The 23,051-nt window shown below is 40.5% G+C and overlaps 1 protein-coding gene across 2 annotated transcripts in view; it reads right to left on the bottom strand.

The window, feature by feature from the left end:
• The window catches only part of SLC39A12 (solute carrier family 39 member 12), a 79,025-nt gene that overhangs the window by 30,255 nt on the left and 25,719 nt on the right, over positions 1-23,051 (bottom strand). For both annotated transcript variants that reach the window (XM_033931288.1, XM_033931289.1), the window contains exons 4-9: positions 20,359-20,566; positions 17,053-17,255; positions 10,137-10,305; positions 7,481-7,653; positions 4,559-4,711; positions 781-888 (exon numbers count right to left, since the gene is read on the bottom strand). In XM_033931288.1, coding sequence (XP_033787179.1) covers positions 781-888; positions 4,559-4,711; positions 7,481-7,653; positions 10,137-10,305; positions 17,053-17,255; positions 20,359-20,566 — 1,014 coding nt within the window. The remainder of the gene's footprint in view (positions 1-780; positions 889-4,558; positions 4,712-7,480; positions 7,654-10,136; positions 10,306-17,052; positions 17,256-20,358; positions 20,567-23,051) is intronic.

Here is a 23,051-nt window from a genome sequence, read left to right as displayed (position 1 = left end):
AGCACAGCTCCCTGCGCTAAACACCGCTATTGTGGTTTAGAAAAAGGGGGGGGCTAATTTTTATTTTTTAATTGGCTTAATTGGTCACACTGGTTTTCAATTGGCTTAATTGATCACACTGGTTTTCAATCAATCAAAAAAAGATTTTAAGAGTTTGCTGCCTAACTCTTAAGATACCTATCGACGCCTAAGTGGATGTGCCCTCCCACACCTAAGGATGCCTAATGATGCCTATGTTAAAAAGTAGGCATGGTTATGGGTGGAGAATAAGTATGGTTGACTTAAGCATCGTTAGGCATATGACACAGGTGCCTCCAAATTAGGTGAATGAAAAGCTGGCCTAATGGATCAGCGCCTATGTCAAGGACACCTAGCAACGGCTAAGCCCACTTAGACCCCGCTAGGTGTGATTCTATAAACGGTGCCGGATTTTTATTGGCAACCATGACATTTATAGAATCTGGCCCTAAGTGCTCCCACATTAACTTTTTGAAATGGATCCTGTGCTAAGGCTAATATTAAATCATTCAAGAAACAGAAAAAAGCCCTTCTTGATGGTCACCCTAGAAATGGGTTTAGCATGTGGAAAAGGCCCACATAAGGATATGCTAACCCTATTTCTTAGTGGAATATAGTAAAAGGGCCCCCCGTATTTTGCAAAATAAAAGCTTGTTTTTAAATGTTGAGAATGAGGTAGTGCGTAAATAATTTCCATAAGAATATGCAGTGTTTCAAAAGAAGTAAAGTGCATTATTGAGGCAATATAGATTAGTGGCATACCAATTGTATGGTTGAAATGGATTTGTTTCTCTCTGACTGTTGACTCAAAACAGATTCCATTGGCAGGTCATGTGAATGTCCCACATGTCCATTAATTGAAGAGAGGCTCTGTTAGACAAAACATATTCTACAGTTAAATCTGTCATATTGTCCAATTTACACAGCAAATGCTTCTCTTGTGTGGGAGCTCAGTTTTCAAAAAGGTAGCAAAGCAAATGCCCAAACACTTGGCCAAGCTGTCCACATCTATAGTTTGAGCTTTTGTCTGGCAAATAATGGCTGATAAGTATCCAGAGTCTACTGAACATGAACTTTTGTGAAAAGGCTTATTTGGGGAATATTCAGAGCAGGTGAATATTTATTTAGCACAATTTAGAAAAATAACATTAGAATGTGACCTTTATTTTCTTTCCATGGAAAATTATGTGATTCATGCATTGTACAGCAGGACAGCCATTTTGTAAAAACACACACTCACATACAGAGTGGCATTACTTGGGCTTCAGTGCATATACATATTGCCATTTATACAGATAGTTGGCAGATTTTGCGACCTGTGGCTAGTAAGTACAGGATTTCACAATATTGGATGTCTAAGAGGAGCCGATTCAAAGATGAGCTCCAAAACTCAAATTTTTGAGGTAGCTTTAAACACCACAGAGGTAAACACAAATTTATCAGTGCTCCAAAACTTAAGTCCAAGTGCGCAGCTAGCTGATATTAATATGTGACTTGGAGCTAGTGTAAATCAAGCCTAGCAAATTTTTAAAAGTACAATTGCATTGCCATTGCTAAACAGGAAATACACACATTTTCTAGGCCCATCCAGATCACAAATGTACCTCTCAAAACATTACATACATTAAGGGCTAAATGGCACCTAACGCAGTAGTCACCTAGCAAAGCTGCACCTACCACATATCAATCAAAGTTAGGTGCTTTTTGTAGAATTGCTCCTAGTGGCACCTAACTCAACTTAGGCATTGATAGGCATCATAATGTTAGGCACCGGTATTTTAAGCTAGGATTTTCATGGCCTAATAAACTGGCACCTAATATGGATGCCTACCAGAGCCTAACTCAATCCACACCCAAATTCTGCCTCTTTCCATGTAGGTGCTTTGGTGTAGATGCCTATTCCAAGGTTGTAGGTGTCTACCAAATTAAATGTCTATAGCAGGGGTGTCAAAGTCCCTCCTCGAGGGTCGCAATCCAGTCAGGTTTTGAGGATTTCCCCAATGAATATACAATGAATATACAATGAAAGCAGCTTATGCAAATAGATCTCATGTATATTCATTGGGGAAATCCTGAAAACCCGACTGGATTGCGGCCCTCGAGGAGGGACTTTGACACCCCTGGTCTACAGGCTAATTAATATATAAAAATTGTTTAATAGATTTTTAGTGGCGCTGTTAATTAACAGCACCCATTAAGCCAGTTAAAAAAATTAAGTTAGGTGCCTAAATCAGAGGAATCCAAACTATTTTTTTAATTAAATTTTGCCCCGGAATCCGAATGCTGCTTTGGAATCTGAACATACAGGAACTTCAAGCGGTGCTCAGCCCAAAGCTTCCCCTCTGACGCAGCTTCCTGTTTCCGCCTGGGCGGTTCACGTCAAAGGGAAGCTTTGGGCTGAGCACCGCTTGCTGTTGCCGATCTTGCTCTCTATGCTGGTGGGGGCCCGATCTTGCTGTCTTTGCTAGAGGGGGGCCCGATTTTGCTGTCTATGCCGGTTGGAGTGTCCATTCCAGTGTGTTTACTATTAAATTTATTTGAAAATCTGAGTTTGTGGGACCAAGGAATGGATTAATCCAGTTTCTATTATTTTCAATGGGAAAAACTTCTTGGAACTCAAATGTTTTGGAACTCGAACGGGGTTCTGGAATGGATTAAGTTTGGATTCCGAGTTACCACTGTATATACATATATGTTATGACTTTTCTAAAATTGTTACTTATACACAAAGGGACATTTACACATGTAAACCTGTTTTTTTCTCATGCAAATGTGATGTAATTCTTCTATAATGGCCGCATTAGTTTCTCAATGCACAGTGTGTGTGTGGTGTGTAGGGGTGTTTCCTTATTCACACCTGAAGGTTAGGCCTCTCTGACGTCATAAAGCCTGATCCATTGTCTGCAAGAAATCTTTCCAGCATGAACCATGAATGCAAGAAGAGAAAGAAGTAAACATCTTTGCTGTCTATGCCTGATGCATTCTGGGTATGTACCAGAACTGTATTCTAGTCAAGGACATCCAGTATGCCTACATGCTCAGCCTGTGTGAATCTTGGGGGAGGCATTGCTCCTATGCTGTTATTATCTAATGAAGGCGCCTCTGTTTCATAGCCTGTGCGAGACTCTATACAAAAAGGCTATTCATCTAAGTTATGTTTCTGGATTGGTCCGGAGAGGTCATCTGATGAACCAAGTGGAATGTGCCTAATTAATTTATTCTGTGTTGAGGTGTGAGGGAGCTTGCATCTTAACATTGGATTCTCTGCACCTCTTCTATAATAATTAAGACCTGAAAAGTTACCTCTTGTGACAATCTGTCTGAGAGAGATAACCGGACTTTTATACATCTGGATTCCATCACATAAAGGAAACCTTTGCTGCCAACCTAATTTAAAGCTTTTCCAGTGGCTGATGGACTGTTCCTAATCAGAAGAATTTCTATATCTGCTAAGCGGAGGAAAGACACCGATTCCTTCTCCCCGATCTTTGCTGAGGCCTGATCTATGTGGTGAGAATAAGGAATTCTATTATCTTTTCAGCTGGGTTAGAGAGAGAATTCTATTGTCTTTGGGACAATGAAGAGAAGTACCTGTGGTGATAAGCTATATTTTAGTTGCTGCTAATCAGGAATTATTATTATAAGGAATTATTTAGAGTGTAAGAATTAGTTTTACTCATTTATCTAGCAAGTGTGGTGTGATAATTATGTACTGAGTTTCATTTATGTATTCAGAGACATTGTGAACAAATAATTAGTTTATTATTTACTGCTGGCTTATGAATTAACATTTCTAATAAAATTCTTCATATAGCCTTGGTCTCTATTCTTAGTACAAATTGGCAAAATAACGAACCTTGGGTAAGGAGATTATGGTTTTCCCTAGCATCTGACTAAAACAGGCACGTATTAGTTTATGTAACTGATTAGTCTTCCATAAATCTTACTACAGGTGAGTGATTTTTTTATGAAATTGGTTATATGAAAAATAGGTGTTTGGACCAAAGGACACTCCAAGATATTCTTGTCTTCTGTAGGGCATCTGAGGTCCTACAGAGACTACACCTAGGGGCTGATTTGTGAAAGTGACTTGCAATATAATTGCAAATCTCAAAAAACTACTCAATTCTAAATCTTCAGTGGTCATCTTGCTATAACTTCAATATAAATACATGTTAATTGTAATTCATGTGTTGCTTTTTATAACTTTATAAGAATGAGAATGTGAAAATTTGACTATCCTGATCACAAAAGCAAGGGTTTATGGAAATAACAAACATTTTCTAAATGCTTTAAGCATGAGCAATTAGGAAATTACACTTACTGCCCAGGAACAAAAATCATGCTACATAGTGTTATTAAATTCAGTTGCATGTGCAGTTGATCTTATTCTAGAAACTGTGCATACAAATTTGTGAAATAAGCACAAATGTGGGCATACTAGTTTACAGAATTAGGGGGAGTGTACATATGAAATCAGAAGTAATGTATTAATTAGTTTAATGCACAATAGAGAAAACTGATGAAAAGAGAATTTTACCTGCCTATCTGATGATAATAGAAGCATATAGAGTTTTTCTAGAAGAAAAAATAGATACACGCCTCCAATTAATGCCAGCAGTTTCCAAATATATTCATTATCTTCAAAGGGGTGCTCATCTTTTTCCTCAGTGTGATCATGCAAATCAAGTATCTAAAAATCAAAATAAAAGTACAAGAGAAGCGTGAAAGCAATATAGGCCTAATTTAACATAATACCACTGATGGAAAATGATAGCAAATAAAAACTATACTGCCTCTCTAGTCTGCCCATCCTTACTAACTAGTAGAGTTCCCATGTGTTTCAAGTTTTATTAAAATTTGATAAAATGCTTATTTCAAATTTTTAAGCTATTTCCAATAATAAAAATAGGCATCTAGAGACATATAAGAGACAGAAGTAAATCATGACTAACTTGAATCTAGGGTAAAGGACAGAACTACAATATAATTAAAAAGAAGAACAAATAAGGACAAAACATCAGGGAAGGGATAAGAACTGCCTGAAATAAGGCTGTATTTGAGTATGGCAGAGTGGAGATTGTGCTTATCCATGTTTTCTTGAATTCAGATACGGGCCTCACCTCTAGCATTTCCATTGGGAGACTGATCCCTGATCCATGTACCCACCACCTTTTCTGTAAAGAAGTACAGCAGACCCTCAATATTCGTGGAGGTTAAGGGAGAGCCGGTCCACGAATATTGAAATATCGTGGATAACTTTCAGGGCCGGCTCTAACCCACCCTCCGCCTTCCTCTCAAGACTACAACGGGAACTCATGGCAGCCATTTTGATGACGGCTCTGCACCGGGCAGGATCGTAGGATGATCGATGCTGCCCTGTGTCGCCGCTAGACCACCAGGTAAGGTCTGGGGAAGGTCCAGGAGGAAGCGTTTCTTTAAAAAAAATTGTGAATAATTGAATCCGCAGGTACTGAAACTGCGGATTCGGAGGGGGACTATATTTCCCTGGATTACTCCTGGGTCTATCACCTTTTCCCTCTTTTAGCCTTCTCTTATCTCTCATTGCCCCCTGTTCCCTAAGAATTGCATCTTTTGTATCAAGTTTCAACAGAAATCAAACCATCTGGTATAGTACAGTGAGGAAGTTATCCATACTGGCAGTAACTCAGAAGATAAGAAGGGATGAAGTCCACGTCCTCAGTTATCATTTCCAGTTGACCTTATGATTTTACCTGATTTCCTAATCTTTTTGATGCTTCTATAATTATTCCATTATTCCTTATAAGTAATTGATGTTTTGCAATTTTATTGTAAACTGTATAAGTATTTGTTATTTTGTAACCTTATCGTAAATCGTGTCGAGCCCTATAGTTCTAGGGATGATATGACAAAAGATTAGATTAGAATAGCCAAATATATTTTTGGCTTCTTTTCAGCTTTCCCAAATGTTTCCTGATATTTTGGTATGTTGGGGTTTTTTTTTTTCCAAGATCATTTCACACATTTGTTTTAATGGTTTTTTAGTAGGTAAGTTAAAACCTTTTAACATGCACAAATTGGTTGTATATGTGTGTTAATGCCTAGCTACATATATGTAAAATCAAGTTTGGGTAAGCTAAAATTTTTAAGGTACCAAATGAGCCTCCTGCTTGTTTAAAATTTCAGAGGTAGGCATCATGTGTATATCCTAATAACATTTTTGTTTGGAATCCTATGCAGTGATAATTACAAAAAAAAAAAAAAAAAAAAACCCCAAAAAACATTTGGGGGCTCATGGGGTGTTTCTACCTTCTACTCATTGAGGAAAAGGAATCAAATTCAAGGAGGTCCTGGATTAATAGCCAAAAGTCAGCAGTCTCACAGAAAAATCAGCATAAGAGTTTAGTGGCAGTGTCATGGTACAGAGAGGAACATAATTTTGGCATAGGCAGGTTGCATTTATATTTCAACTGCACATCTATAGATTCACCTCCAAGTGGGTAATTCTGTAAAACGGCTACCGACAGGTGCCAAAGGCATGCATAAATGACAAAAATACTGGCATAATTGCATATGTGTTTCTAAATGTCAATAACCTAGCTCTGCACTAGTTTCTACATACATATTTCCATAGTTTGCAGGTGGTATTCGCATGTGCAAAGTCTGGGAGAAGCATGTAACTTACAGAATATGATTCACATCTCTCTGGAATTTAAATGCCATCAATTACTCCAGCTCTATTGCTAGTAAAACTGTTCACACCTAGCCATATATATATACACTACATCTGGTAAACTAGTATTCTATAAAGGAAACTATGTACCTACTTTAGTTTATAGAGTAGACTCCAATTAGGTACACAATTATAGAACTGAGTGCTACATGCTTTTGGCAGATAGCACTATCAGCATGTCATTATTGTGGCCCAATTCCCCTAATTAACATCTAACAACCCCCACCTCAGTGCTCAGCAAACACCAAACCCACTTATTGTTAGATAGTAACAAAGCAGATGAAGGCAGATAAAGACCCAAATGGTCCATCCAGTCTGCCCAACCTGATTCATTTTCTTTCTGGATTCCAAGGGGTTAGGAATGGAATCTCTCTTGCTCCGTCACTAACCCACCTCAGGGATCTAGGCGAGTAGGGGAAGGGGGCAGTGCTGATGGAGTGTGAGGTGTGTCTGGATGCTGATTGGGAGTGTGGAGACTTAGTAGATGCTGCTAAGGGGAGAATTGTTGGTTGTTGTTGGTTGTTTTCTTAACAGCAGCAGTCTGTCGTAACTGCATGCCATTTGTCCACTTGAGGAGGGGGGGGGGGGGCAGTATGAGCAACCCCATTATCAACATCTGTGACAGTTCAATATATAATCTACATTGTAACCACCCAGTTCTGGCTGCATAACACAGTTATTGTCTATTTGTTTTTATCACACACTATTCTAACATTTAAAAATGAAAATATGGATTTGTTTGATTACCTGAGGAATGAAATGTAGAAGGGCATCCCCAGAGAGTGTCCCAACCGCCAATCCGACAAACAACTGTAAAATAAGCTGGTACGTCTCTTTGTAAGAAACAAACAGAATGAGGGTGACACCGAACATAGAGCCTACCGTAAGTAGTAACACGGAAATTATGCTGTAGCCATATTCTGAAAATAAACACATATTTAAAAACATATACAATGAGGCTTTGTACGGCTGAGAAAGGATACAACAGTATTCCACACTTAATATCAAACACTGATAAACCATCAGACCAAATATATCTCGAAACTGCATCAGTACACATTCAGCACATGAATGGGATTAATTTTCTATACTAATCATTTATTGAAAACACAGGGGTTTTTTCTTCCATGTGCTAAAGCCAGTTTTTTTTTTGCAGCAGTAAAATGGCTGATTTTCTATTTTTTTGTATTAATGGCCATGTGTTAATGTCATGATCAGAGCACCAATAAAACCAATCACTGTGTGAGCACTTACCTCCACCCATTTTGTAGGCAGTAAGGGCCTGATTCTGTATAGAATGCTCGGTCTCAGCAACCACCTAAGTGGCTTTTGAGAATCACACATGGGCGTCTTATACAGAATCATGTCTGTCCTAACAAACAGATGCCTAAACCCGTCGAAACACTTTGATTCTCTAACCAGCATCCATGTCACAGGCACCGTTTAGAGAATCATGTTGCCGCTGAACTGATCGTGTCAAGGGAATCTCCCTGCTATGATCAGCTGAGTGGCAGTGGCAGGGAACTTCCAAACCTCCCCCTCCCTGCAAGTTGGCTGGCAGGAAGGATACCCACTTCCTCCTTCCACCACCCCTGAACCCCCCCCCCCATGGTCTGTGGCAAGAGGGATGCCCACTCCCTCCTGCCGGTACTTCCCCTAACATCCCCAGCGGGAGGGATGTCCACTCCCATGGGAGTGGCCTTAGGGATCTGGCCAGAGTCTTAGGCCACTCCCAGTGCATCCCAGAATGCACTAGGAAGGAGGCCTAACACTCCAGTTGGCCCAGGTGCCTAAATCTCCTCCTATGGGAGGGGCTTTCGGTGCCTGGACCAATCATGGCCTTAGGCCACTCCCTGGTGCATCCCAGGATGCACTGGGAATGGGAAGGCCCACCATTCTGAAGAGGCGGGCCTGCTAGTCAGAGGGAGTAGGCATTCTGGCAAGCCTTGCTGATAAAGGTAAGGGGTTTGGAAGGTCATGTGTTCAGGAGGGGGTGTTGGCAGGAGGGAGTGAGCATCCAATCCAATTACACTAGGAGAACATCAGTCCCCTTATCAAGATATCTCCAACAATCATCAACAATATCTAGTTAAAAAAACTGTCTCAGTGTTATAAAATTTCCTATAGCTTGACTGAAAGTCAGACAACACCTCACAATCTTCTACAAAATCAAGCAATTGAGTTAATATAACTTTCTCCAAACTCTTAGACAAAAAAAAAAAAGGTAAATTTAAAACAGGTCTCTAGCTCCATGGCACACTTGGATCCAGAGTAGCTTTCTTGAGATTAGGGCACAAAATTGCAGTTAGTATTGCAAGGAATTGTGGGTCACTTTATCAGCCGAGAATCACAAGCACAGAATAATTTGCTGGTATAAGAGACATAATTAATGGGGATTAAGTTAAATCAAAGATAAACAAAAACTGCTATGCATAAAAACCAGAAACCAACAGAAAGGTAACAGAGTGAATGAATAAGAAAAAATAGGCATTACAGAATAGGTAATAGTAAGATCAAGCTGCATGGTGATGAGATGAGGGTGCCGTAAAACCCAGTTATGGGATGGAGGATAAGACATCCTGTGATCAACTCTGCATTAACCATTAAGCAAAATAATAATGTGCTTAGGGCACATGGGGCACCATTCAGCTTTATTCCCTAGCTATCATGCCCTTAACTCTTTCACTGCCGTCTGCCACGCCCATTATCCAATATGAATTCCAGTGTTTTTCTTATCATTACAAATATAGATGATATTTTGTTTTGTATAATAATGGTATTTCTCAGCACTTATTGAGTATTGATGGCTTGTCAGTTAAGCAATGGAAGGGCTGAGGGGCATCATTGTTTGGCTGTGCATAGATTAATCAGTTGGACTTAATCTGGCCCTGCCTCTGATACCATTAATTATTCACAGTGGATTGGAAGGTACCTGACCCCATAGATCTGACTTTACTAGTGCTCCTTGGAAGTTGTATGGAAACATGATGGCAGATAAAGGCCAAATGGCCCATTTGCAGCATCCACTATCTCCTCCTCCTCTCCATAAGAGATCCCATGTGTCTTTCCACAGACATATAGAAACATGATGGTAGTTGTTCTTTGATCATGGTAGGATGTGAGAAAGATGGTATTTGGTTAATATGAGTAAGCTTGATGGCAACAAAATATCAAAACCTTGGCAAATCTGGCCTCCCATGGGAGAGAGAGTTTCAAAGCCTAGAGATAAAGGATGGGAAGATTGCTTAATTCTATTCAGCCTACAGTCCTTAGCAACAAGGCACTGTGGCAGAATGTACAGAAACCCTTAACTGATAAACAAGTATTCCATGTACACAGATCTAAACTCCTGCATCTTTTACTACCACAATTCAATCCACAAGACCAACATACTGTAACTTACTTTCTAGCATTGTTGGTTGGCGATTTCTATGCAGGTGTCTGGTGGGTTGACAGGAGCAGCTTAATATTTGCTGAATGATGGCCGGGCTGATTTGTACGAAGTGCTCTTTAGAAACGGAAGAGCTGTTTTGCAAAAATATCTTCATAAGTTCATTGGCAGAGAAGCAAGTCTGGGTGGGAAAAATATGTTTTAACTAAATTTGTAGAGGTAAGAGATCCATATAAAATTGTACAGATATTCAGTGGCAATGAACATTTTACGAGGCAATTCTAGAAATTGGCACCTCCATTTAGGCACACCAGTGCCTAGTGCTGGGTGCCAATTCTATAATGGCCATCATAGAATACTGTTATTGATGGTGGATCAATTCTTTCTTGTTCCACTTTCTGTTCTCATTCACATGTTTTATGTTTAATCAGCATTGCTTCTAATGACCCTCAGAAACACCACCTGAGACTCATATCATTCCTTGTCTTAGGCTTTAAGTGCTGTCTCCTCATTGGGGCTTATTATATAGGCATAGCTCTCTCAATCTGTGTTTTATAATATAAATAAATAAATAGCTCAGCTCAGGATTATATTAAAGTGACAAGTGACTTATCTTATATGTGGTTGTCCTTTCGGGGATAGCTTGGCCGACATGTTTCACCAAACAGTTTTCTCAAGGCCTTACATCCCTTTACCAGGCTCCAAGCTACTCTATTCGACCACAGTTAGTGATATAATCCTGAGCTGAGCTATTTATTTATTTATATTATAAAACACAGACTGAGAGAGCTATGCCTATATAATATGCCCCGAAGAGGAGACAGCACTTAAAGCCTAAGACAAGGAATGATATGAGTCTCAGGTGGTGTTTCTGAGGGTCATTAGAAGCAATGCTGATTAAACATAAAACATGTGAATGAGAACAGAAAGTGGAACAAGAAAGAATTGATCCACCATCAATAACAGTATTCTATGATGGCCATTATAGAATTGGCACCCAGCACTAGGCACTGGTGTGCCTAAATGGAGGTGCCAATTTCTAGAATTGCCTCGTAAAATGTTCATTGCCACTGACAAGGATTGATATGAGTCTCCGGTGGTGTTTCTGAGGGTCATTAGAAGCAATGCTTATTAAACATAAAACATGTGAATGAGAACAGAAAGTGGAACAAGAAAGAATTGATCCACCATCAATAACAGTAGATTGAATGCTCTCATTATTAAAAGGAATTGAATCTAACAGATGCCGTATTGAAATTCATCATAGAATACTAGCATATCAGGATAAGCACATCTACGTCTAGGTGTGACTATTTACACATTGCAAATGGCAGGTGTAAATGGGCGCTCCTTTATTTATTTCATTTATTTATTTAAAAAACTTATACCTAAGCAAAATTACAGAAAAAAACAAACATAATCATAAGATAAAAACATGAACACCCTCCCAGTATAAAACTCAATAAAACAAAACAATATACAGATAACATTTCCATCAATCACTTTATTCCTTCAGTCACTTCTTCAAAACCACTTAAAAAAACTTCTATAAAAAGAGATGTTTTAATAATTTTTTTAAATTATGAAAGTTATTATTCATTCCCAATTGTACAACTAGATTATTCCAAAGCTTCACCCCTGCCACCAAAATAGCCATTGCTCTGGTTCTAACATGCTGTAACCCATCAACAGATAAACGCATCGTGTTCTCCGATCTTAAGGATCGACGGAGCTGATATAATGTCACAGCATTTGAAAGATACCACAGTATCTCTTGGTAAATTGCTTGAAAAAATCAATACCAACACCTTAAATACTACTCGAGATTTAAAAGGTAGCCAAGCACTAAATGATGTGAGTAGCTGATAATATTCTATAAGTTACACATATCGCTTAAAGGCATGCCCATGGCTTGCCCATGCTCCGCCCATGTATACGTTCCCCTGCAGTTATGTGCTACAGCACTTAGGTGTTATTTTATAGAATAGCACTTACTCTCAATTCTATAAAGTTCAGCCCCCATCTTTTGAATCCTTTTACAAAGCTGTGGTAAAAAATTGGCCTTAGTACATCCCTTATGCAGGGTTTTCCTCACAATCTAAGGCCTTTTTTACCGCAACAATAAAATGGCATATTTCACTCCTCTTTTGCATTAATGGCCATACACTAATATCATAATTTGCACACGGCCATTAAAAAAAACAAATACTGTGTGTTGGTATTTAGAACACCTTTTGTAGGTGGCAATCCTGTACTAATCAATTAGCACATGGTAATGTAGTTGCAATAACTGATTAGTGCAGAAAAGTCCATTCTCCATTCCCAGACACACACCCTCTGTTCAGAAATTAGCGTTTTTGTGTGCCGTTAACCTGTGCAGATTTAAGACTTATCACAAAATGTGTGAGCATATTACTACAGCTTAGTAAAAGGACACTTTGGTGGTTAGTATGTAAAGTTGCATGTGCAATTTATAGTATAAAGTCAGTTACATGTGTAATTTAATAATCTAATGAGCAGCTAATTGGCATTAATACATTTTTGGCTATAATTGATATTAATTGGCAGTTGTGTTTTTAATTGCTCCTATTCAGTATTCTATAAATTGAATGCAAATAATAACAGAGCATTCAACTGCAAGGGGACATGGACCAGTTAGGGGAATATCTGGCAGTTGTGTGTGCATTTAAGCACCTAACTGGATAGAGTTAGTCAAGAGCATTTACAGCATCCATTTGGCTAGCAAATGTATTGTTAGATGCATACATGTGGACTTATGAGGGGCATTCATTAATTATCTACCTGAGTATGAAAGAAAGTAGCAAACGTGTTGATGTCTTGGCGGAACCGCTATCCGCGCTCTTCAATCTCTCCCTTAGTACGGGTAACGTCCCGTTGGACTGGAAGACGGCTAACGTCATTCCACTCCACAAGAAAGGCTCCAAGATGGAGACAGCAAACTACAGACCAGTGAGTCTCACATTAATAGTGTGCAAACTAATGTAAACTCTAATCAAACACCAATTGGATATGATCCTGAATGAGGAGAATCTACGGGATCCCCGTCAACATGGATTTACTAAGGGGAAATCCTGCCAATCCAACCTGATCTGCTTCTTTGACTGGGTGACGAGGAAGCTGGATGTTGGGGAGTTCCTGGACATCGTGTACCTAGACTTCAGTAAAGCATTCGATAGCGTACCACACCACAGGTTGCTGAGCAAGATGAGTTCTATAGGATTGGGCAACACATTGACAAAATGGGTTGGGAACTGGCTTGGAGGTAGGCTTCAGAGGGTAGTGGTGAACGGCACTCCCTCCGAAATGACGGAGGTAATCAGTGGAGTGCCGCAGGGCTCGTTCCTGGGCCCGATCCTATTCAACATCTTTATAAGAGACTTGGCAGAAGGACTGCAAGGTAAAATAACATTATTCGCCGATGACGCCAAACTAAGCAATGCAGTGGGCAAAAGCACAACAGACATAAATTCAATGTCCGACAACATGATGCACGACCTACTCCTACTGGAGCACTGGTCTAGGTCCTGGCAACTCAGCTTCAATGCCAAAAAATGCAAAGTCATGCACCTGAGCAGCCAAAATCCATGCAAGACTTACACCCTTAATGGCGAGATCCTAACAAGAACTGAAGCAGAACAAGACTTAGGGGTGATTGTCAGTGAGAACATGAAGACTGCCAATCAAGTGGAGCAAGCTTCATCCAAGGCAAGGCAAATCATAGGTTGCATACGCAGGAGTTTTGTCAGCAGTAAGCCAGAAGTCATTATGCCATTGTATAGATCCATGGTGAGGCCCCACCTGGAATACTGTGTGCAATTCTGGAGGCCGCATTACCGTAAGGATGTGCTGAGACTGGAGTCGGTCCAGAGAATGGCCACCCGGATGGTCTCGGGACTCAAGGATCTCCCGTACGAGAAACGGATGGATAAGTTGCAGCTGTACTCACTCGAGGAACGCAGAGAGAGGGGTGACATGATCGAGACATTCAAGTATCTCATGGGCCGCATCGAGGTGGAAGAAGATATCTTCTTTTTCAAGGGTCCCGCGGCAACAAGGGGGCATCCGTGGAAAATCAGGAGAGGGAAACTGCACGGGGACACCAGGAAATTCTTTTTCACTGAAAGGGTGGTTGATCGCTGGAACAATCTTCCACTTCAGGTTATTGATGCCAGCATCGTGCCCGATTTTAAGTCCAAATGGGATAGACACGTGGGATCTATTCACAGAGAAAGGTAGGGGAAGGTCATTGGGGTGGGCAGACTAGATGGGCCATGGCCCTTATCTGCCGTCTATTTCTATGTTATGTTTCTATGTAAACAAGTCCGTGCATGTTGTGACATGTCTCAAGGTTACTCATGCACAGTTGTGACTCAGTGTGAGTCTAACATTCCAATAGGCAGGATGTCAAGAGAGTCCTCGTGCGAATCAAGTAAGAAAATGCTAGATTTTGATCGACATTTAGTGATAAACTTTCTCACAACAGAAGAGAAAAAGCCAAAGGAGATCCATGTATACATGACTGCAGTTTATGGTGATCTGCCCCATCATCCTACAAAGTAAATTTTGGAGCAAGTAGTTTAAGTGGGGTAGAGAGTCCATTGAAGATGACCCTCACACTGGATGGTCTGTAGAAGCAAATTCCACAGAAATGTGTATATAAATTGAGGATTTAATTTTGTCAGATGATGAATTAAGGTTTCTCGAATAGCTGAAGAAAGGGGCATCTCAGCTGGTACAGTTTAGAAAATTTATTCATGAAAAGCTGGGCATATTTAAGGTTAGTGCAAGATGGGTCAGAAAGCCATGAGGCTCCAGTACAGTCAGGAGAACTTAGAGATGCTCTGTGAAGACAAAGTGAATTTTTTTCATTGTTTGGTGTCTGGAAATGAGACTAGGGTCTATCACAGAGATCCTAAGTCCAAAATGGAGTCAATTCAGTAGAAACACAAATCATCCCCATCCCCCCAAAAAGTTCAAGACAGAATAATCTGCAAGCAAAGTCATAGTAACTGTTTTCTGGGATGATGAAGGACTTTTGCTTCTGGAGTTCATGTCACACAAGACAATCATAACCAGGGAGAGTTACGCCAACACAATGATCACTTTGCAGAAGTCAATCAAGGAGAAAAGATGAGGACAACTCACAGAAGGCATGCTGCCTCTTCACAACAATGCGCTGGTACACATGTCATAACAATCACAGGCTGCCATTCAAGCATGTGGGTTTCAGCAGCTGAACCATCCACCCTACAGTCCTGACCTGGCTTCCTTGGATTATTTCTGTGGACAGCAGTTTTCAAGTGATGAAGACGTCAAGAAAAATGTGACGTCCTAGTTTAAAGGTCAGAGAAGAATTCTTATCAAAGGAGTTAAAGTCATTGCAGGAAAAGTGGATGAAGTGTATGGATCTAACAGGGGACTAACTTTTCTTTCCTACTGAGGTAGATTCATTATTGAATTCCCCTCATATGCTAGTATTCTAGAATGGGGATAGTAAATAGCATGGTTAGGTAGACTAGATAGGCCATATGGTCTTTATCTGCCTTTATTTTTCTCTGTTTCTGTGTTAAGCACATAATTACCATTACAGAATACAGTCAGCACACAGGATTCTGACCACCAACTGTAGGCAACCTTTTTAGAGTTATCCCCTTAGGGGCTGATTCTATAAATGGACATCCCGATTATAGGTGGTGGTAGGTGTCCTACCACCATCTGGCAGCCAATAAGGATGTACATTGTTAGAAAAAACCCAGGCGAGAAAGGTCACCTACATTGTAGGCATCTGTCACAGGTCAACAGAGATGCATAGATACACTTAAGCTCATCCAAGGCTGGGCATGGGTATGGAAGTGGCCTTGGGCACCAAACACTTGAAATGTAGGCCAGCTTCAATCCTAAAAGTAGACACCTCTGCTGGCTCAGCTGATCACGGCAAGGGAATCCCTGATCAGCTGAGCAGGCAGGACTCCTTGAAACTGTGGTTTCGAGGAGTTCTATCAGCTCAGCTGATTGAGGGGAAAATGCCTGACACCTCCCAAAAATGGAACCTCCCCCCCAGATCAGCAGGAGGGATTCCCAATCCCTCCTGCTGCCGGCTCCCCAACATGTATGACCCCCCCCCCCTTGAGATTGGCAGGAGGGGTTCTCACTCCCTCCTGCCACTGGCCTCCCAACATGGACACCCCCTATGAGGTCAGCAGGAGGGATGCACACTCCTTCCTGCTGACAGCTCCCCATACCCCCGACACACCACCCCAAACTTGCGATACCTCCAAGCACCCAAACACCCCACCCCAAAACCTCCAACACCCTACCCTGGCACCTCTAACAGCCCATACCGATGCTTACTCCCTCCATCCAGCAGGCCTGCCTCTTCAAATTGGTGGGCCTTCCCAGTGCATCCTGAGAAGCACTGGATAGGGGCCTAAGGCACCTGGGCCAATCAAAGCCTTAAGCCTCCTTCTAGATGCATTCTGGGATGCTCTGGGAGTGGCCTAAGACTGATTGGCCCAAGAAGTGACCTCAGAGGGAGAGCCAAGGCTGGCACGAGCAGCAAATAAAGATGCTGCTTGCGCTGGGGAAAATAAAGAGGTACAGGAAAAGGGAAGGGGCATGTGTGCAGAAAAGAAAAGAAAGGAGAGAAAGTCAATATGAAACAAAAGTTTACAGGTAAAAAATTAACACAGGTAACAAATGAGGCAAAGGAGGAAAGAGAGAAGATCAGAAAGTGCTGAAAAAGGGGATGAGAGAGTCATGTTGATCAGACAAAAATAAGAATTTAGGATTTAGAGATCAGAGTTAAGCATCAGAATTCAGGAACTCAGAGCCATCAATGGGGCACCCTCTTGAGCTACTGAGTCCTGCTGTTTAAATTTCACTGTCAACAGTAACAAGAGTAATGCACCTGCTCCCAATCTGTAGTGGTCTTGCTGTGTTCATAGAAGCCTTTCAGGGAATCATCCTCTTCTTGTTTTGGTGGGGCAGACATATTTTCAGGCCGAACATCAGAAACTGGTATATCTCGCTCTTTCTGTCTATAATTGTCAGTGTGTTCATTGGCTTTACAGCTTCTCCCTTCTTGTAGTTTGTCGAGAAGTTCCTCGATGTCTGGAAAAAGAAGAAAGCAGAGATTTTATTCACGAAACCAAAACAAGATACAAAAAGCTTGGGCAGGTTAGGAGCGGTACAGGGAGCAGCATTTGGGAGAAGCCAGCAGCTGTGCAGGTGCCAGCGATATTCAGTGAAAGTGAAGTCCCCCTTGATCCTATTTGTTGCAGCTAGCCAATGTAATTGACTGCCATGACATCTTGAGGCACCTCACAGTAATACCCAAGTCCTGTCATGAGAAGTTGCAGAAGCCATTTACAGAGGCCAGCTGCAAGGGGTGAGAGTGAGGGAGCTTCGCTCCTGTCCCCAGTGCACCTACTAGGTCCTCTGAGGAAACTCCCCCCCCGGCAGAGAAGTCTACCTATACTTTTGGAGGTGGGGGTGGGGGCTCATTTGGGGGGAGGGCTTTGATTTTCATGAGCTAGAGGAGAGGGGCTTTGTTTGGAGCAGGAGGGGAATCAGGACATTTTTAAATTTAAATTATAGTTATGTAGGCCCCGGCTGAATATCATATAGAACCTGGATAGCCTCCAGCACCCATCCGCACCAAATTTAGCCCCTGATATTAAGTGCCAGTTCCCAGATATGACTCGGTACTAAATATTGGGGGCTAATCTAGTCCAGAATGGTAAGCTGAATATCAGCTGGATGATTATTGTGTATTTGTCATCCATTATGCAGTTGATTCCAGTGGCTTGGTATGAAGTGGGAATAGGAACGTCATTTGGTGGTGTGCAGTTGTAGGGCATGACCAAAGGGCATTTTGAGGCATATTTCATCCTCTTAGGTCTCTGTGGCTTTTGGGCAAGGTTCTACCCCATATCCAACTCACTACAGCAGTAAAGGGTTGCAGTATGAATATGAGACAGCTCTGGGGGCCACCAAATGATTTCAATCTTACACATACTAATAATTTTATAAACCATCTTGATCTGCTTGTTCAAAGTGGGTATTAAGCATTACAAATTAATACTAATATTGATTCTACAGCACACTACACCAATCAAGCCAACAGGAATAGCACATAATTGGTGAGTTAGATCTGGCTAGAGTTCCGAGACGTCCGGATTTTCCCAGACATGTCCTCCTTTTGAGGACGTGTCTGGGGGTCCGGACAGCTTTTCAACACTTGGAACTCTGTCGTAAAATCTGGCAACCCTAGATCTGGCTATGAGAGTGCCTAGGTTTCAACTAGCCTTACGGTACACTTACAGCCTGCCAGACAGATATGACCAAGATTTACAGGAGTGTAGTAGGTACCAGTAGGCGTAAAACAAAAATCCTCAGTTCAACTTGTGTTCAGATCATTTGGCCTTGCAGGGATTTTTAAACAGCATTCTGAAAACATTGTTTTGTTTCTTTCACTTGGGTCCATTAGAGTCAATAGGACAAACAATTCTGCATTCATAGAGGGTAATTTCATAAAGGGTGGCCAAATATCTAGGAAAGGCTAAAAATGGCCCTGCCTCGATGAACACCAGTTAACTTATTGACTGCATTTAGGTGCGCCTACACTTTATAAAATTAACATGGATGCAGGGCCAAATCCACATGCCCACTTGCAGGATACCATGAGAATGTCCACACTTACTTCCACATCTGTGTGTACATGGCCATGCCATGTGTGCTGATGTGGCATAGGGTTACCAGATTTTCCATCTGGAAAATCTGAACCTCCTAGACCCGCCCCAGCTAGATTACAAATCTGTATGACACTTCTTATGACTGGCATCCTCCATCGCTGAGGGGGGATGCACTCTGAGATGTAGGGGAGATTAGGTGAAGCGGGACGAACACAGATGTTCCCAGGTAAGATACATATGAAAACAGGCTATTGCAGCTGCTCCAGGAAAAGCTCGGCTGCCAAACCTATATGCACATCCTGTGTTGTTAATACCATGCAGGATACTTAGCCAAAGCCCACATGAGAGAACATCACATAGTAGGAGACAGAAAACAAAAATGCTAATATGTAGCAGAACATAAAACATGATGGCAGATAAAGGCCAAATGGCCCATCCAGTCTACCCATCCGCAGTAACCATTATCTCTTTCTCCAAGATATCCCATGTGCCTATCTCAGGCCCTTTTGAATTCAGACACAGTCTCTGTCTCCACCACCTCTTCCGTGAGACTGTTCCATGCATCTACCACCCTTTCCGTAAAAAAGTATTTCCTTAGATTACTCCGGAGCCTATCACCTGTTAACTTCACCCAATGCCCTCTCATTGCAGAGTTTCCTTTCAAATGAAAGAGACTCTATTCATGCAGGTTTACATGTTGCAATTACTCAAGCAACACAAGGCCTGGCTGTCAGGGCTATCTTGTTCCTTTATATGCATTTTGCACTCCCAAAAGCACTTCCTATGATAAAGAGCAACCACACCAGCTCTGAAGGTACCCTGCAAGATGACAGAAGGGACCTCTTATAGTTCCACCAAAAATATAATGGAGAGGGCATGTATTTTAAATCAAAATTATTCTTAATAATACTTGCCCAAAAAGATCAACTTGTAAACCTTCTCATTTGCTCCTTCTTGTTTAACTGATTCCAATAACCAGCAAAAATACTAAACATGGTGAAAAAAATATTACAAGTGGAAACAAATCCTGTTTAGCTTCACGGGTTAAAAAAAACTCCAATTAGTCCATACAATCTTAATCTTCTATTGATACAAACAAAACAGAATATGAGCCCTATCCCAGAGGAAAAAAAAGCATACTTGAAAGCAACTAACATTAATTCCATCAATTAGAAACCCAGTGAAAAAAAAAAAACAGGGACTTAGCAGTATTCCATGCTTGGCTTATCATCGCCATAGACGGTACTGAAATTCACTCGTCCACATCCAACTTGACAGGGATTCCCCATTTCACCAATGTGAATTTGTTTTGGTCAGTCTGGATGCAAAATTTTCAAAAGCCGTTTCATGAAATATAAGAACACGTTTTATACTACCCTCATTATGTGAATACATTATCAGGGAGAATTCCATCCATCTTGATAAGGTTATATTTATAAATCTGTAATATGTGTTGTCAATTTATCCATTTGGGATTGAGAATATTATGTAAAAGAATAGCGGCAAAAATGAAATCCTACCTGTTGCATGAAGATCATCTGTGCAGTTTAATGAACTGAAAATGTATTCTGTGAAGAAATCTGGGGAGGGTAAACCTGTTGTACCCATGCAGACACCTTGGAGAGCGAAGCTAACCATTGCAGCAGCCAGTGCTGGAAGTGTGTTGACGTCAGCACCTTTACTGTTCGATATACCAGCTTCCTGTTCCAAAGCATGGGCACTGACACACTGAAAAGGAGCATAACATTTTAAAACATGCACAGTGTATAACGGGAAGCGGTAATGGCTCGTTTGGCTGTTAACATTTTATTTTGACATGAACTGCTAATTTTAATTAGAAATCCAGATCACAAAAGCTACCAGGTTTCCTGTATATGTTTCTGCTAGGATATCCTCGATCTATAAATTTTTTATACATGATCTCGGCTTGTTTGTCAAAGTCTTGTGTATTTGAACAGATTCGTTTTAATCGCAGAAACTGCCCTATTGGTATGCTGTTTTTTAAAACCCGTGGATGATAGCTCTATTTATAGATCGAGGATATCCTAGCAAAATAATCAAGAGAGCCTGGAAAAGGGCTAAGTTTTGTCAGAGATCTTGGCTAATGCAATCAAATGTTAAAACAAAAGAACACCATACAGTTTGCGTACTACCATATTCAAACAATAGTAACGCAATTAAACAGATCATATTAAAACATTGGCCTATAGTCCAATATTATCCAGCGTTGATTGAAAAACCGAAATTTGCTTTTTCCAGGTCTCAGAACCTGGGGAAGATGTTGAAATATAAGAAAAATGCCAGGGTGTTCAAAAATAATACATTACCCCCACATAAACCATGTGGACATTGCCGATTATGTAGTTACGTTATGCAGCAAGCATTTGTGTTATTTCCAGCATCAAAAGATAAAAAATTTATGTTATCTACGGGCACAAATTGTGAATCGCAGGGAGTGGTGTACTGTATAGTATGCCCATGCGGTCTCCCATATATAGGGCAGACCAGTCGTAAGATCAAAATAAGAATAACAGAACATCTAAGCAACATACGAAAAGAAAGAATTACTGCTCCCTTGGTAACCCATTGGCTACAAAAGGCACACTCCCTGGAAGATTTAAAGTACACGGTTTTGATTCATGTAAATTTACAAGAAAGAGATATCACGAAATGCTTGCTGCAGAAAGAACAACGTCTTATTTTTAATAAAAATACTATGCATCCATATGGACTTAATTCTGAAATAGAATGGTTAAATTTGTAAGTCTAAGGTGGAGTCTGATACGTCATTTCCGGTTAGAATTGAGAGATCAAAAGAGGAGGGACTAAAAGCAATATGGAGAGAGTATATATAAGACACGATAGTTGGTAGATCCCCAGCGTGTTCATTTTGAGGTGACAACCCAGCAGAAGTAAGCCATATAGGTATGTAAAAATGAATTATTTAAATAGGTTGGTCTAATAGACAATACATATGAGATTAAGTAGGACATAGAAATTCAGTACCGTTTAAATATTTAAGTTTTAACAAGGTTTTAATTAAAATTGTGTTTTTAACAGGGACCCCTCCTGATGAAGGACCCGAAACTCGAGTCGGGGGGCCGGGCTTAAGAATAAATTTTAGCGAACACGGAAGTTAATAGTTAACACTATACGCACAAGCACTTTATGATTTAAGCACTTTACCTCGCTGCAGCTGGAAGTTAAAGAGAATAACGCCAAGCCTATTGGAACAGCTATCAAGATAAGTGTGGTTTTTTAAAAAAACTATCTACAAACATATATAATGAGTATTAAAGAGTCTTATCAATTATATAGAAGAAGGAGGCTGGCAATGGGACATTAGAAGTGTGATGATGGTCCCAAACGTACCCCAGTTCAGTGAGATCACAGAATACACGGGTATTGGTCTGAACACTTCACATATTATAATTAAAATTAATTATTATTTATAGAGCTGTGATAATAATAAATAGGGAGGCAAAGGCTATCCATTTAAAAGAAGAAATAAAAACAATATACTAGGGCAGCCAGGATTCAAATCCTACTGACACTCTTTGTGACCTTGGGCAAGTCACGTAACCCTCAGGTACAAACTTAGGGTTCCTTATATTAATGTGATGTAAGAAATAAGCTTAGCAAGCCCTTATGCAGGCCTTTTCTCTGTGCTGTCCATTTCTAGTAAGGCTGGCAAAAAAGATTTTTTTCAAGTTGTTTCTTTTTTTTTAAATTTATTTTAAATGTAAACACAGAATAACACTATATAAAGTGGAACAAAAACTGCAATTATTGGAAGCAATTCATTGCATGGACAAGCAGCAATTATGGTATATAAGCCATAAGGGCAGAGTAAGATCAACATTAATCAAATCATAAAAGTTCCAGATGTTAGGAATACTTGATATGTCTCCCCTGCATTACCTTTTTTAAATAGTTTTTAAACAAATATTCCACTTACATCCTCATTCTATAGAAATTCCAATAGCCCAATGGTTCTTAAACCTGTCCTGGGGGACCCCAGCCAGTCGGGTTTTCAAGATATCCCTTAATAGCTGCTTTTAAAGTTTGAGTAATCTAATTGGCAGATATTTAATTAAATTTAAAAAACCAAGCTTAGTCTTTAGGTTAATGAATATGCATGAAGCAAAGTGGTTAGAACATCAGCCTCAGCACCCTGAGGTTGCGAGTTCAAATCCCACACTGCTCCTTGTGA

This window comes from Geotrypetes seraphini, chromosome 2, assembly GCF_902459505.1.
Source record: "Geotrypetes seraphini chromosome 2, aGeoSer1.1, whole genome shotgun sequence".
NCBI lineage: Eukaryota > Metazoa > Chordata > Amphibia > Gymnophiona > Dermophiidae > Geotrypetes > Geotrypetes seraphini.
This window is presented reverse-complemented; position numbering and strand designations above follow the sequence as displayed.